Below are 14,810 nucleotides of genomic sequence, written 5' to 3' on the forward strand. Positions count from 1 at the left end.
TTTTCAAAGTCATCACTGAAAGCTTCATCTTGTTCCAGTGATTTCAGCAGACTTTCTGAATTGCTACTCCACTTTCTCATATTGAAGCCTCCTGACTTAAGACAGAGCTTTATCTTCTTAGCCAATTTGAACGCACTATCCACGTCACCATTTCCAGACACATAGTCATCAACATATAAAGACTTCAACAGCTCTCTTGCAAGTGCACTGTCCACTGGCAAACATGTGTTCAAATGGTGTCTGATTGTGGCATTTAGAATGAAAGGACTTGAGTTTACACCAAATACCACACGTGCAAAACGTAGTACCATGACTTCTGGACTTTCCTTATTCGGATCTTCAACCCATAAAAATCTCACAAAGTCCCTGTGTTCAGGATCAATCTCAATGTTCAAAAACGCCTTCTCAATGTCTGCAGTTAGGGCAACTTCATGGACTCTGAACCTCAGCAAAATGTCAAATAACAAGGGATTAAGAGAAGGTCCAATGTGCAGACAGTCATTTAAACTAGGCCCAAACACTTTAGATGAGGCATCGTATACAACTCTCACCTTAGTTGTATCTCTGTCAAGTCTCACTACTGTCCTGTGTGGAAGATAGTGGACATCTCCAGGCGGTGGTATTTGATCTTGTGGTACCATTTCAACCACACCACTGTGCAGTTGCTCTCTAATCACACCATCATACTGCTTCAGAATTTCTGGTTGGTTCTTGAGCTTCTTGATTGTTGTTGTCAGTCTACGCAATGCCACTGTATAATTGTCTGGTAACATGGGGTGATTATCCTTGAATGGTAACTTGACCTGGTATCTCTTTCCATTAAATGTGATGTCATTTGAAAACTTGTCATAGACTGAAGTTTCATGTTCCTTAATGCCCAAAGTTTCTAAGTCCCAAAATTTCTGCAGATCATCCTTCATATCACTTATCTCTGTGGACTCTATCTTTAACACATGCGTGGAACTCAGATTCACAGTGCATGACCTTGTCAATGTTGAGCACATAGTTGGTCCTGATAAAACCCAACCTAAACTGGTTTCAAGGGCTACTGGTCCATAGGGATCTCCTTTAATAATGTTCCCAGTAAAGAACGACCAGTAATAATCTGCTCCTATCAGCACATCAACACTGACAGAATCACTTGTATCACATGCAAGTTGTAGACCCTGCAAGTAGGGGTAGCATTCCAACGTGGTTCGAGTCTGTTGATTGGACACTGGGCTGCAAATTACTGGTACAACATATGAGGTGATATACACATTCATTTCATCCAATGTTCTGACACACAATTGCACAACATCACATTCCTTCACAGAGGCTGAGTTATCTCCAAATGTTTTGATCAAAAGCGTCTCCTTACCAATGGTTGGTAGGTTCAATTGTTCACATGCCTTACTGGTTATGTATGATCTCTGGCTACAGGAATCAAATATCACATGGGCATTCAATCCAAGTTGTCGGTTATCTGGTCTGCAAACAAAGGCTTGGGCTACCTGTAACAACACAGAGTTGGCATTGTTGCTAACGTTCATTGCTGAAGTTCCAGCTTCTCTGCTCCTATCTTGAGATGATCCAGATCCATGTGGTGTTTCCTCGTCACGAACTACATTCCTGGATGTTGGAATGTTCCTTATTCTTTCACAAATGGTTACATGGTGTCTACCTTCACAGTTCAAGCATTTTGCCTTTGACGGACAATTTGTGGAGATATGGCCACCCTTCAGGCACACAAAACACTTGCCATTTCGTCTTAGTATTGTTCTCCTAGCTTTCGGTTCAGTGATGGTCATGCAGTTAATGGATTTGTGATTCTTCTTGCAAAAAACACATTGTTGAGTAAATTCCTCACTGCCTGTATAAAGGGCAGAGGCAGAATGGGGTTGTTTGCTTCTTGATCTGTACTGTTCAAACCTGGGTGTATTGGCATTTGCACCACTTGTTTTCATTGCAGTACATCTTTCCCTGGCTTCCAACTCAGTTTTCAGTGCACCCAACAAGGCATCAAGATTCCATGATTCCTCACTGCCAAACTTACGGCTTACAACCAATCGTAATTCTGAGGGGATTTTTTCCATCACGACTGGGACCAATAAATTCCCAAAGGACTGTGATTCAACTCCTAACGCATTCAAACCTCGAATGTTGATTTCAATCTTGTCAAACAATTCACGTAATCTCTTTGTTTCATGCACTGAATTGACAGATGGAAGTTTCAATAAGGCATCCATATAATTTGATATCAGCAACTGCGGTTTACCAAATCGGTCTTTAAGAATGTCAATGGCTACTTTATAATTGTCTGCGGTCAGAGGCAGTCCAGCAATTGCGGATTCAGCATTGCTTGTTACACAACTCTTCAGATAGGTGAATTTTTCAATGGCCGAGATGCCAGTATTTCCATCGACAGCAGATTGAAATGTGTCCCAGAAACCCTGCCATTCTTGATAATTTCCCGAAAATGATTTGAGTTCGAGTTTAGGTAGTTTCACTTTTGCGCTTTCGGTATTTCTGGTACTACTATTTTCCTGATTTGTCGCATGGGCCTGTGTGTGTTCGCCATGTTTCCCTTTCTCCAAACTCAAATCGATTTTCGCTAAAATACTGTAAACGTGCTCACAAAACTCACCAGAATCTTCTATTTCTTTCTCCAGTTCCTTTGGTTTGGTCAGCTCTAATATTATTTCATCCAGCTTTTTTGTCGTTTCCAATTTTTCGGTCAACAAGGCTTTCAGAGCCGTTAACTTTTCCCTGAACGACGTTAAATCTTCCACGTGTTCTGTCAAAATTTTCTCCACATTCCCCACTGTTTTGTACACAAAGGTCCTGTGTGCATCTCGTATTTTCCTGTTCTTGTCGATATTCATGACGCTTTATGTCCATAAACAACCTTTTTGAGTAGACTTCGCCTTTTTCCAATTCAAAAAATCCTTCGATGACGGCAACAGCTTTGTTGTTCTACTCCTTCTTGTATTTCATCCGGCTCGAAGGACCATGTAATGAATCTTTATGGTATATTTAATTCATTTCCTGGTGAATAATCTCTTTACAATTTTCCACACGAATTACCACTTCACTCGACGGTTTCAGGCCTTAAGCACGGTTGAAATCTAAAACTCAATACTCAACTTGACACTCGAAGCGATCCGACGATCGATCAACACTCAAACTATAAGTCCCTTCTACACGTGACTTTCTTCCCGCCACACGTAATGTATGCTTATTTATGTCAAATCTATTTTTAACACAGGCCTCTAAAAGCCCAAGCCCTGTTCGAAGAGAATTGCCAGCTGAATAGCGGTATCACTCCTAACGTAACAATTAAGAAGTTTCACCCCAATATAAAGGGCTAACATAACAATGAAGGAGGCAAATTAAGGCTTTAAAAGATGAATACCATGCAACGATTGCAGTATCCTAACAGATATATCAATAATAGATTCCAGGGCCTCCACTGAGTCAGCCTCGAAACGTGAAACCAGGATGACAGAAGACATTCCCGCTGACACCTGAGAGGGACGAAAGGAAGAAGTGTTACTGAAAATGAAACATCGAACATCGGACATGGGAAAACAGGAGTTGGACCTATTTAATGAAAGAGAAACCGAAACACACCCAAGACAAGACAACACAACACAATTAAGACAATCTGCGCGGTCGGTGGCCTCGGGTACTAACTGCAATTTCACGGTGTGCATAGTGCGGTGTCCATCGCTCACGGTCTCATGCAACTTGTAACTTAAGCCTCTTCAGACTTCTTTGCAAAACTTCATGTTGCTTCTCCTCACTTCAGTGATTGCCTTGAAATCCGGAGATCCCGAATTCAAGACCCGTTCCGACCCGCAGTCCTGGTTCAATTACTTGGCTGCACTTGTAAATAGCCAACTGGTTTGCCTCCGACTAGTTGGAATTCTTAACATTTGTTGTTGTTCTGATCTGTCATTTGGTTGATTGTGTTTCATTGACCCTAAAAAAACCTCAATGGGGAGTGGTCAGTTAAGTAAGTATTCTATTGTATTTTTGTTTTGATTGTATTGTATAAATATATATACGAATTTTATATTGCGAAGGTTCCAGCACTGTTCCAACAGAATTTTGGCCAACATGTTTGAAAGTCTAGAGCCCGTTTTAAAGACGTTTAGCCATCATTATATGTGTTCGTTGAGTGTTAACTCAGATAGTTGCTATTAGTCTTGCTTCGAATATCGTTCCAAACAAAATCGTGGTCCAACAGGCAAAATCTGCTCGTTTTATAATCGCTAGTGACTTTCGCAATATGAACGATATGCCACTCGGCCAGAGCTTGATAAAGTTTAAAAAACTGAGGGCAAATTTCTGTGGGAACCTAATGGCAGAGGACTAATTGAGCTTCTATAACGGAGACATTCTAGAGGCATTACTGGAACTCGGCTTTTTACTTATTAGATTATAAAATATAGCTAGTATATAACTCAGATTAACTTAAGGGCGTTCGCGCCAAAATCTTCCTACGGTGAGATTTTTTTCCTTTCTTTCCTAGGGTTAGGTCATAAAGTACTTACTCTAAAAATGAAAAAAAAATTGGGGGTCACCGACATTGTTTCGGAGAAAATGTCAGTGGAAAAATGCCTTAATTTCGAGAAATCGGTCATAATAGCGAGACGGTAGCCTCTTCTGCTCATCCATCGAAAATCATAAAAATAAACTATTATAGTGAAGGTTTCCGTGTAGAGGTTTTTAGGAGTGCCCCAGGGTTTTTAGATAATTGCATGCTGCTAGGGATGTCGTTAACAGTAGAGTTCATCCTCGACGAACGTTTTCGTAGGATCTATCCGTTGCAACCACTACCAGAATTCGACGGCACGAGGAAAGAAAATGTTAAAAAAAGATAACTTCTTGCAGTGGGAATTTTTTCATTTCATCATATTTTGTAGTAAGTAAAGTAAGTGATTCATGATTTTAAAAAAAGGGGTCACCGCTGAACTAAACGAGTAAAATAGATGTGATTTTGCAAAGCTCTTAGAAAATTGCGTTTGTCACGTTTTTGCGTGACCTGTTGAAGGGATGAAAGGTTTTTGCCCAAAAAACTTTCCTTGAGCATAGCAACGAAGTTTCAAGCAGGCGTTATCTTTATTGGTTAGTGTTTTGTATAATATCTCTCCAATGCTCATCTTCTGGAGTGTGTTTTTTGTGAAATTTAATCCCTGGTTGTTTCCACGCAGGTCCGCAGTATTCAAGCGGGCGAAGACGAAAATACTGCTCTATTTTCACGAAAGTAAAGGAAAAGAACTTCAAAAAAATGCATGCATTTTGAACTTAAGTTCGTAGGGTAATAAAAACATTTAAAAAAAACAGGCACATCAAATTTACGCAAGGGTTCGTTCTCGAGTTTTCCAAACTTTCAGCCACTACTCAATCAACTACCTTTTCCAGAGCTTTTCCATGCTCCCGCTCACTTCTCTTTAACGTTTCATGATGATTCGGAAATAAATGTGCCATTCTTTTGCCGGTCTGCGATTTTTTTTCCGGCGTTTTTGTCGCCATGTTATTTTAACTAATGCTTGAAAAATATTTAGGAAATGCACGACTGATAAAAGATCATAAAACAACGCGAATATCAGTCGTGCACTAGTCTACTTGACTTTCATAAATATTTTTTCATCAATTTTGACTGATCACTTTCTTCTCTGATTCAACGCTGTGCAAGACTTCACTAATGCTCGAAGTAATGCGTGACATATTACAGTCACCTTAATTGCGCAGTAACGTTACGCACAAACTATTAGCGCGAACGTCCTTAAGGCGGGGATACACATGTAAGCCGTTTCCACACCGCTCAAAATCGGTTTAAGGTTAAAAATTGGTATATGGACACCATATGTACTTTCTTTTATCCCTTTCTCAAACCTCTTAAAATGTTATTCAAATTCACGTTTACCCCCTCCTCGATTTACTTGTTGTCTTGGTGGGAAAGAGGCCATATCTACGCACATCGCCTTTTCATAGTACAATATGAGTACAATATATGGACTGGGCAGGGGCGGGAGCGAGGGAAATGGCCTCCATGTGACGTCATATCACGCAAGCGCAGTTTTCAATTACATTGAGAAATAAGTTCAGTTGTCCGTTTTCCTCTCTCAGTTTTAATTCTATATTTCCCATATTCAGTGTTTCAGAAAATTGCAGTCGATGAACTTTACGTCGAAATGAAAAGAAGAAATATCGATCCTTCGAAACTTAGACGGCCTTTGAAACGCTCTCGCATCACAGAGTCGATTTACGGAAGGTAAAGTCAGAGTCGACTTTGCTGTCTAGTCTGACCACTTCCACAACTTACTGTTAATATAAAGGCTATTTGTTAACTTATTTCTCTTTTTCTTTTCCAGTGTATTTCTGTATGTCAGATTTTTCTTAGTGTGGATTATGGTCTTAACTGCGGACTTTCTTTTGGAGTTTCGCTTTGAATATCTTTGGCCATTTTGGTTGCTTCTACGGAGCGCTTACGACTCTTTCAAGTACCAAGGTTTGGTAAGGCTTGAGTTTTCTCGCGACATGCCTTTAAATAATTCCTTTCTTGTAATTCATTGGCTATTTCAGTGACCATAAGGTTGCTATGATAAATGTGGTTTTGAAATTTACCGAGATATTTTCGTGTTATTTTTTAGGCATTTTCTCTTCTCTTTCTCATGCTATCTTTCTGCTCCGATCTTATATGTTTGATGTTTTTGCCTGTACATTGGCTGTTCTTTGCCGCGAGCACTTATGTCTGGGTTCAGTTTGTCTGGCATACGGGTAAGTACCTAACAGCCAAAATCTGTCGGAAAACGGGTGTTCTTAAAAATCCGTTCGAGGAAGATATTACTGTTTGCATTTTGTTATATGTAAAGCATCTCGGACCACGATACGAAATTAAAATGAAGTGAATACTTTCATTTCGCTTGGTTTTTAGTTTAGTTCTGCGTAATATTTTTGCTCTAATGTCTGATTATTCTCTATTTCTAATGAGTAGCTTTTTGTCGTTTTCAGACCGCGGTCTATGCTTGCCAACAGTTAGTCTTTGGTTACTGTTTGTATACGTCGAGGCATCTGTTCGACTTCGTGAGCTGAAAAATCTTCCCTTTCATCTAGATCTTTGTCGTCCATTCGCCGCTCACTGGTAAGAAAAATTCTTTATCGTATTAAAATGTTTTTATTAATTTTATCGGGAAGATAGTACAGTTTATGTTGAGGTAAGGTATCGAGTTTCACAAGGCGACACGATTTATCCTAATTTACATTTTCAGCTAAAATTTTCAATGTCTGACAGCTGGTTCTTCGTTTCGACGCGATCGGTCGGATGAGAGGCGATATTGAAATTGAATTTTACAGCGAACTTAATGAAGTCTCCCTTAGACCATTCGAGCCAAACTTTGTTCTGGGATGAGCAATTGGCGTTTTTACCGCCAATTTTTTTCAACTCTGGGAGCTCTCCGTTTTTGTTGTAATTAATCATTAACCTCCCACATGGCTTATTTTCAGATGTCAAATTGACAACTTCAAGGACATCTTTACTGTCATGAAACTGGACATCCATCTCAATGAAAACATTTTCTATCCTATTATTTTGTTTTGAACAATTTTTTTTAATTTGTACAAAATTGTACATTCAATGTTTACCTGCTTTTGATTTTGATTCGAGCAGAAATGGGCTGTTCATTTATAGTCAAATTATTTAGCTTGAATGAAGAAGTGAAAGGGAACATTCAATTCAGGAAGTTTATAAGTTTTATGACACTGTTTGTAATGTCAAATTTTGTAACTGGCATAATCCATAAAGAGTTATTGATGGGATGTGCAAATGGGACTTAAATATGTTAACAGCAACAATGGTTTGCAATTTTAGAATCTCTGTTTATCAGAAATTTCTGTCTTCTTTAATTTAGCGTGGATGTGAAAAGAGTCACTAGTTTCCAGACAGTAATTAAATGGGAGTGCTAACAAAGAAGTTTAATTTCATTTAACCCATTCAGCCCTAAACTGGCCTAAACAAGCCATACTTAGTATACATTTTTACTGTCTGACGCCAGACGATTTTCCTCAATAGAGAGCTTAAGCACACGCGCTTTTGAGACATGGACGGCAACCGGAAGAGAAATTTTTGCGTGCCAGGACAGTGGTGTCTCCCAGATTTTTATACTAATTATCTTTAATGGGGAGAAGATCTTAGCAATTTAAATGTGATTGTGTGTAAACAAGTTAAAAGGGAAAACAGCTCGCTTCCGGTTGCCATCCGAATCTCAAAAACGCATGTGCTTAAGCTCTCTAAATGGGAACCCCCAGGAGTCAATGGGTTAATATATATGATCTACCCAAATAGGAGGGAGCTTGTGATCAGCTGTATAAGCTTGAGGCTAATGAAGTGATCACTGAATCATTATAAAACTGCACTTTCCTGTTGGTTATTCTAGGATTCTGGGTGTTCAAACTCATGACTTGGTACACATGGTGTATGTCATTCCTCATCTTCATTTACCCTTAGATTGAAGAGTAACTTGTTATTGCTATAATCTGGGCCAAAACATTTGGGAACTCGCCCATTTTCAGTCCTTTTTTGGTACATTACTTCCATGTTACGCCCATGTGAAGTAAAAGTACTTGTGAAGTTTTTCCCCAACTCCCTCTAAACAATGTTAAAGACCATACGTTGAGGAACATTTTTCATGAGTGATAGACCTAGAAAATGTGGCACTGAAACTGGTAGTTTTTTTAAAAAGGCAGTGTCCCAAGTATTTTGGTCACAACACTAAGAATTCCATGCTCTACTCTTTCGATCTGACAGTCACAGTAAAGGTTGTGATACACAACCCATGGTCCTTATCCAAGAAAAGTAGAGAGTTAAACTGTTTGCAGATGCCAATAAAATGGTAGTACTTTCTTTCAGTTTTTGAAAAACCTTGACTGTTGGTCTGGCAGTAGTTTGAATCCAATACTTCTCACACAGTAGTCTGATTCTCATCCAACTGAGCCAAATGGTCAGCGGTTGGTACTAACCATCCTCCCTTTAATAACTGTTCCAACTGAGCCAAACATATAGCTTCCAGTCCTTTGATGCTGTGAGAACCAGTGTGCAAACACTTTGGCTTATAAAATTAAAGTGTGTTTTTCATGAAGAGGCTTTGGGAGATTGGCTTATGTTACATGTAGTTATGATTTATGCTTTACATAAAAGTTTTCCACCTTGGTTTTCCCCTGCATGGGATGTCTTGGCTAAGTGAAGGGGTCTTTGTTCTGGAAATGAATTGATCAATGGGCCAATGATTTCAATGATTTAACTCCCAACACCTGGAGGTTTCATAGAATTATTCTCCTTGATTGTGTACTGTTATTTCAGGAGGAAAACTAAACAATTTTTTTCTGTTTTGTATTATGGTCTTGGCAGCAGATGTGTATTCAGTGTTTATTACTGTTTTGTTGCAGTATTGGTTACCCTGTGGTTACACTTGGTTATGGAGTTAAAAGCTATGTAGGCTATAAAATGCGCCAGGTGAGAATGTTTTTTTTATTTTTGCAATGTATTCAAGATCATCACAGCTAGTGGCACAACTTAGGCAGTTTAAAGTGCCTATTACCCAGTTTTTTTTACCTCATAGAAGAAAAGTTTAACAGTATGACGATAACATTTTTCAAAAATTATTTGAGGATTCCACGTCCTTTTTTTTCAGTCCGCAAACCCTAATTTGATCAAGCACAACTGGGACTGGGACCTGTGACGTAGCAGTAGTATAGCGTGTAAATGTGAAGTGAGTTAGTCTTGCTACGTCATCAGCCCAGGACTTCAATATACCACTTTGCTTGGTCAAAGCAGCACAGGAATCTGAAAATATGCTTTTCAATGTCTGTAACTGTACAAAAAGGGTTTATTTTCGAGAATTACTTTTAGCAGAGGGTTCTTGTTTTTTCCCTTAAGTTAAAAAAAAATGGTGATAAGTAGTGGTAATAGGACTGAGTGGAGTCCAATTCAGTCTGTAATCATACAAGTGATGACAAAATCAGACAAACGTGCAGCGGCAGTCCGATTTGTTTATCACAAGTATCATTACATTAACCCTAACTCTAACCCTCTGACCAATTAATCAAAGAAAGAAAGGAAAAAATTGCATTTATAGAGTGACAAAGGAGGTGTAAACTGTTTAATGTCGCTCTGAAAGAAAGAAAAAAAGAAAGAAAGCCCCAATTTAGGAGTCTGTACACTGTTTTTATGGTGATTGGTTGATTTAAACTACAACTTTGAATGTCATTGGCTTATTGAACTGCCTGATAAAAAGCTGTCTGATAACAACTTGGGAAGTGAATTAGTGGAAAATAGGAGTTTCTTAAACCAATCACAACTGAGGAAATGTAATTATTATGATTCACACTTAAAGAATTGTTTTATGTCCTCAATTTACGTCATTGATTCATTCACCTCCCACGGGATATAACTTGACCTCACAAGTGACCGTCTGCTAGTTTGGCTTGATAGCTTAGTTGGTAGAGTGGTACAGTACAATTGCATGATCATTGGTTTTGAGCCCCATTCAAGACTGGATTTTTTTCCAGGCTTTCTTTGCAACTGCTTAAGCACGGTGCCTACTAATTCAAAGGTATTTTTGGGTGGTTTTATGAATATGTGGGAAAAGCAGATCTTAAGAAGTGTTATTGAAATCCAAAACGAAAATTGGGAGTAACCACACATTTTGCAAAGATACATGTAATTAACCAATAATATTTGTACTAAGCTTTAAAATACAAAGCAAAGTATGGCGTTCCTTTCCAAATTGAAGCTTAATTATCTCTGAAAAATGCATGGTTTTCCCCAGTTTTCTTTTTGGATACCAAAAGCACTTGCTAAGTTCTGCTTTCTCTGCATAATTTTAAACCGCACCAAAATGTCCCTGTTTTTTTAAGCACTACCGATAAGAAATCTGATTATCTGGAGATGCGCAGAACGTATGTGCAATAACAGTAGTAGGCACCGTCCTTAACGTACCGTCTAACTGCAATGATCTCCAACTTTCATGTACTGTAGCTGTTGTGTTGTTTAATGCTGGGCAACTTTGTGTCAAAATAATAATAGTTGTTTTGAATTCAACAAGGTATTTACATTGCACTGTAGTTCATATACCTTTCAATCCACCTGTTTTGGGTGGCAAACACTAAGCAGAGCTTAAATCAAAATTAGCCTTTTTTTCATGATTATGCAGAGATTTTGATGCGTACTTTTTTGTTTACTTTACAGAGAAGAGTGCAACATGTAGCTAAAGAGAATGAGTTTTATATGCAACTTATAAACCTTGCCTTACCACTTGAAGCAAATAACCATTCGGATGCCACAGAAAGACCACCAAGAGGTAAAATGTTATCTTTCTTTTTTGCTCAGCAGAATATTCAGGTTTTTGTCCTACATGTATGTATTGCTTTGAATGGCTGTTGCCTAAAGGTTTCCTTTGGCCAGATTCTTTTATGGTTTACCATTATTCTTATGATAAAAAGTTTTCTCAAAAACTGCTGCAAAGATGATTTTCTTTTGAAATATGTGGTACGAAAGTCTTGCTTGAATTTTACATGGAGGTGACATTTGGCCAACATGAAGAATACAGATGTTTCTTTTTGGTGGAAAAAAAATTATCAGCAGTCATGCAGAGACCAAGGCATGATTAGGCCACAAGCTGGGTCTCATTCTTTGACAACATCTCAGGATTAATGTTGACTTTGCACTTGGTAGCTTGTTTTTCTTGCTCATCATTTTCAGCTATTTGTAATGGTAAAGTTTCCAATGGCGATGTCACGTTTACTAGAGGCCGGTCGTTTCCTGTTATGACAAATGGCATAAACACAAAAACTGATCTTGACCTCATAATAGCCAAGGAGGCAAGTCGTCGCGGGTTAAAACTAAGTGATTTGGAGTCAAGAAACACTTTGAAAGCAAGCAATGCATTAGATGGACTTCAGAGTATTTCTTCAAAGAAAAATACTGAGGACCATAACCTTAATGAACTTGATAAACTGTCTCTGGAAGGAGCTCAGAGGAGTAGTAAAGGAGGAGGACATCAAAATCGTGCAGCTTCCTTGGGAGTATTTGCGAGGAACGCAAAGAAAAGTGCTTCTTATAAAGGAAATGAAAGGATAAAAGTTTATGAAGAGGAGGATGACGTGAACGAAGAATCTGACAGTGATTCATTAAGCGCATCTAGTTCTATTAACAACAGCAGAAAGAACAGTAGAAGTAGCTCTCCTAAGGTGAGGGTCTGCATCAGTTAAATGCTTCCTTTGGGGTCGTCAGGTTACGGCTGATTATTTGCTGTTTTTGTCTGTTCTCAGGGACACGAAAAATGTCCATCTGTGGACCTTGGACCCAGTCTTTCTTCTCAGCTAAAGGAGGAGCGCTTACTCCGGTAAACACACCACTTCTCAAGTTTGTTTTCCCAATAAGGCTTATGGGAGTACCATTTTAACCCAAGTGACCTCGGCAAGTTCTTGTTCGCTTGGAAATGGCAACAGCTGCGCTGATAGTCGATTGGCAGTTGGGAAGGGATAGATGATTGTTGTTCATTTTTACTGTAATGCCGTATCATTTACTGTGATCCAATTTAATAGAGCGCGCGAAAACCAAATCAAAGTAATTAATTTAGCCAATCACAACGGACACGCAAATACATTCAGGCGCCGCAAAACGCACGTTGATACTTACACTTGACTGAGCGTCCCAGAAAAGAGTTTTTCAGGTTTAATAATAATTAAAGTAATAATTACAATGGAACAATGATGTACAGAAAATAGACAAAAGAAAGGAGAAATTCGTCCTGTCAAGCCAGTTTGCTTTTTACTTTTCCTTTGACTTTTTTGAAAGCCAGTTACTAATCACAGAAACGCAGAACCAAAACAAGCGCAAGGTTAGTGTACTAGGTTATCATCATAATATGGTACCTGAATGATTCACTCAGTCCTTTATCATCTTTCAGTCGTCGTGCAGAGAGCAGTCTTAGTCAACTAGAGAATGATAGCAAGAGACTGCGAGTTGAGCTGCAGACCAGTAGACAAGGCGAGCAGGAGCTAAGATCCACAATGCATAACTTGATGGCCAGTGAACGTTCTACCAAGGTTGAATTACAGCAGCTTAAGTCTGAGTGCGAGGTCATACAACAAAAGTAAGTCGAACTATGCGTCTTAAATTCAGTTGCTAAGTGTTTAGGTATCTTGAAAATGGCGTCATTGTAAAGAGGCGCAAATCACAGTATTAAATTTCAGAAATGCACAAATGGACTGGTGGGCGAACGGAAGAAGCGAAATAAAGATGACGTAACTGAAAGCAATATGAGACGTGAAACAAAGTCTTCGTGCCCTGTTATCTGCGATGCAGTGTATTAATTGTATAAAGAGTTGTTAGACCACAAAAAGTCCGTTAAGCTGCGGCCGTTTCTCGCGCGCTTGTGGTCTTTTTAAGCGTTATTCCTAGAGTACTGAGCGAAAGGGAGGCGGCTTGTAGTTTGAAGGTGGTGGTGGTTTATTTGTCGGATAGTATTTAGTGTTACTGTCTTCGAAGCATTGTTCACAAGAATTCTTGCTATTTTTTAATCATAGGCTACAAACTATGTCCTCAGCACGACAGCAAGATCGCAATTCTATTTCCTCTCTGGAACGTAAACTTAAAACAGAACGAGATGCGCGGCTTTTAGCCGAAAGCCAGTTACGAGAGGAACGCAGACGGCAGAAAGCCGAGGACGCGGCAGCCAAACAGCGGGACGAAACCACTGGGCATGAAGCATGTAATGCTCTGCGCGCCGAGCTGGAGGAAGAAAGCCGACAGCTGCGCGTGGTGCTACAAGATAAGGAAGAAGAAATCAAGCGCATTGACAAAGAGGCTGAAACTCTTCGTCAGAAGACTCGCGAGTTTGACAGCATGCAGCTCAAAAAGGAGACGGAAGTGCTCATGTCAGCCCTCACTGCTATGCAAGGAAAAAACACTCACTTAGAGAACAGTTTGAGCTCGGAGACGCGCTTGAAGCTGGACCTATTTTCCGCCTTAGGCGACACGCGCAGGCAGTTGGAGATAGCGCAGACCAATCTTAAGAGTAAAGATCGAGAGATTGAAGCTTTGAAGCTCAAGATTGCGGAAGTCATGGCTGTTATGCCCGCTGCTACCACCTACACCACCGGGGATTCCTCCGGAGTTCCAACTCACACTCCCCGCTACGCTCCAAATCATCTTATCACTCCAAACCATATTGATCTGTCTGGCAGTGGCTTGGATCCTAGTGCCCCTTGCTATATTCCTGTGCATAAGAAACCAAAAGGCCTACTGTAAATCTGGAGCTTGGAAACACGTTTATGTTTATGCTGCCACCCGAAGTTATTCTAGCTTTTGCAGTCTCGTAGATTGTTGATAAAAGGGGCTAATTTAAAAAAATGAAAAAATGACACGAAGTAGATTAGGAATACTTGAAAATTTGGTTAGTTCATATATATGGGTTATATATATATGGGTTATTGACCAAGCTTGTTCGGTCAAGATGGCTGGATATTGGCCAAGTTCTCTTTTTTGCGTGTTTATGGACCGATAAGAAGTCAAGGTCCATAAACACGCAAAAAAAGAACGAGGCCAATATCCAGCCATTTTTGACCGAACAAGCTTGGTCAATACAGGATTTATTATGTGACTTAAAACACCAAAAAATGATCTTTGATCTTGCGGGACCAAGCGAGAAATCTCGAGCGGGGAGCTATCCTGCCCGCTCGGGTAGCCAATCACAGCGCGCGATTTGGTTCATATTACCCGCTTAAAGAGGTAGTCATATAATAAACCTTTTTATTGATGT

At 39.5% G+C, this 14,810-nt stretch overlaps 2 protein-coding genes across 2 annotated transcripts in view; one reads left to right on the forward strand and one right to left on the reverse strand.

Moving 5' to 3' along the window:
- The window catches only part of LOC137995169 (uncharacterized), a 3,756-nt gene extending 892 nt beyond the window's left edge, over positions 1-2,864 (reverse strand). The window contains exon 1 of the mRNA XM_068840745.1: positions 1-2,864. This exon is cut by the window's left edge and continues 892 nt beyond it. Coding sequence (XP_068696846.1) covers positions 1-2,864 — 2,864 coding nt within the window.
- Positions 2,865-6,063: 3,199 nt separating this feature from the next.
- LOC137996519 (macoilin-like) lies at positions 6,064-14,446 on the forward strand. Its single transcript, XM_068841959.1, has 10 exons — positions 6,064-6,262; positions 6,363-6,504; positions 6,642-6,768; positions 7,003-7,132; positions 9,433-9,499; positions 11,234-11,345; positions 11,747-12,234; positions 12,316-12,389; positions 12,957-13,142; positions 13,576-14,446. The coding sequence occupies exons 1-10, from the start codon at positions 6,183-6,185 to the stop codon at positions 14,297-14,299; spliced, it is 2,130 nt and encodes a 709-aa protein (XP_068698060.1). The 5' UTR covers positions 6,064-6,182; the 3' UTR covers positions 14,300-14,446.
- The last annotated feature ends 364 nt before the right edge of the window (positions 14,447-14,810 follow it).

Source organism: Montipora foliosa, chromosome 3, assembly GCF_036669935.1.
Source record: "Montipora foliosa isolate CH-2021 chromosome 3, ASM3666993v2, whole genome shotgun sequence".
Classification (NCBI taxonomy): domain Eukaryota; kingdom Metazoa; phylum Cnidaria; class Anthozoa; order Scleractinia; family Acroporidae; genus Montipora; species Montipora foliosa.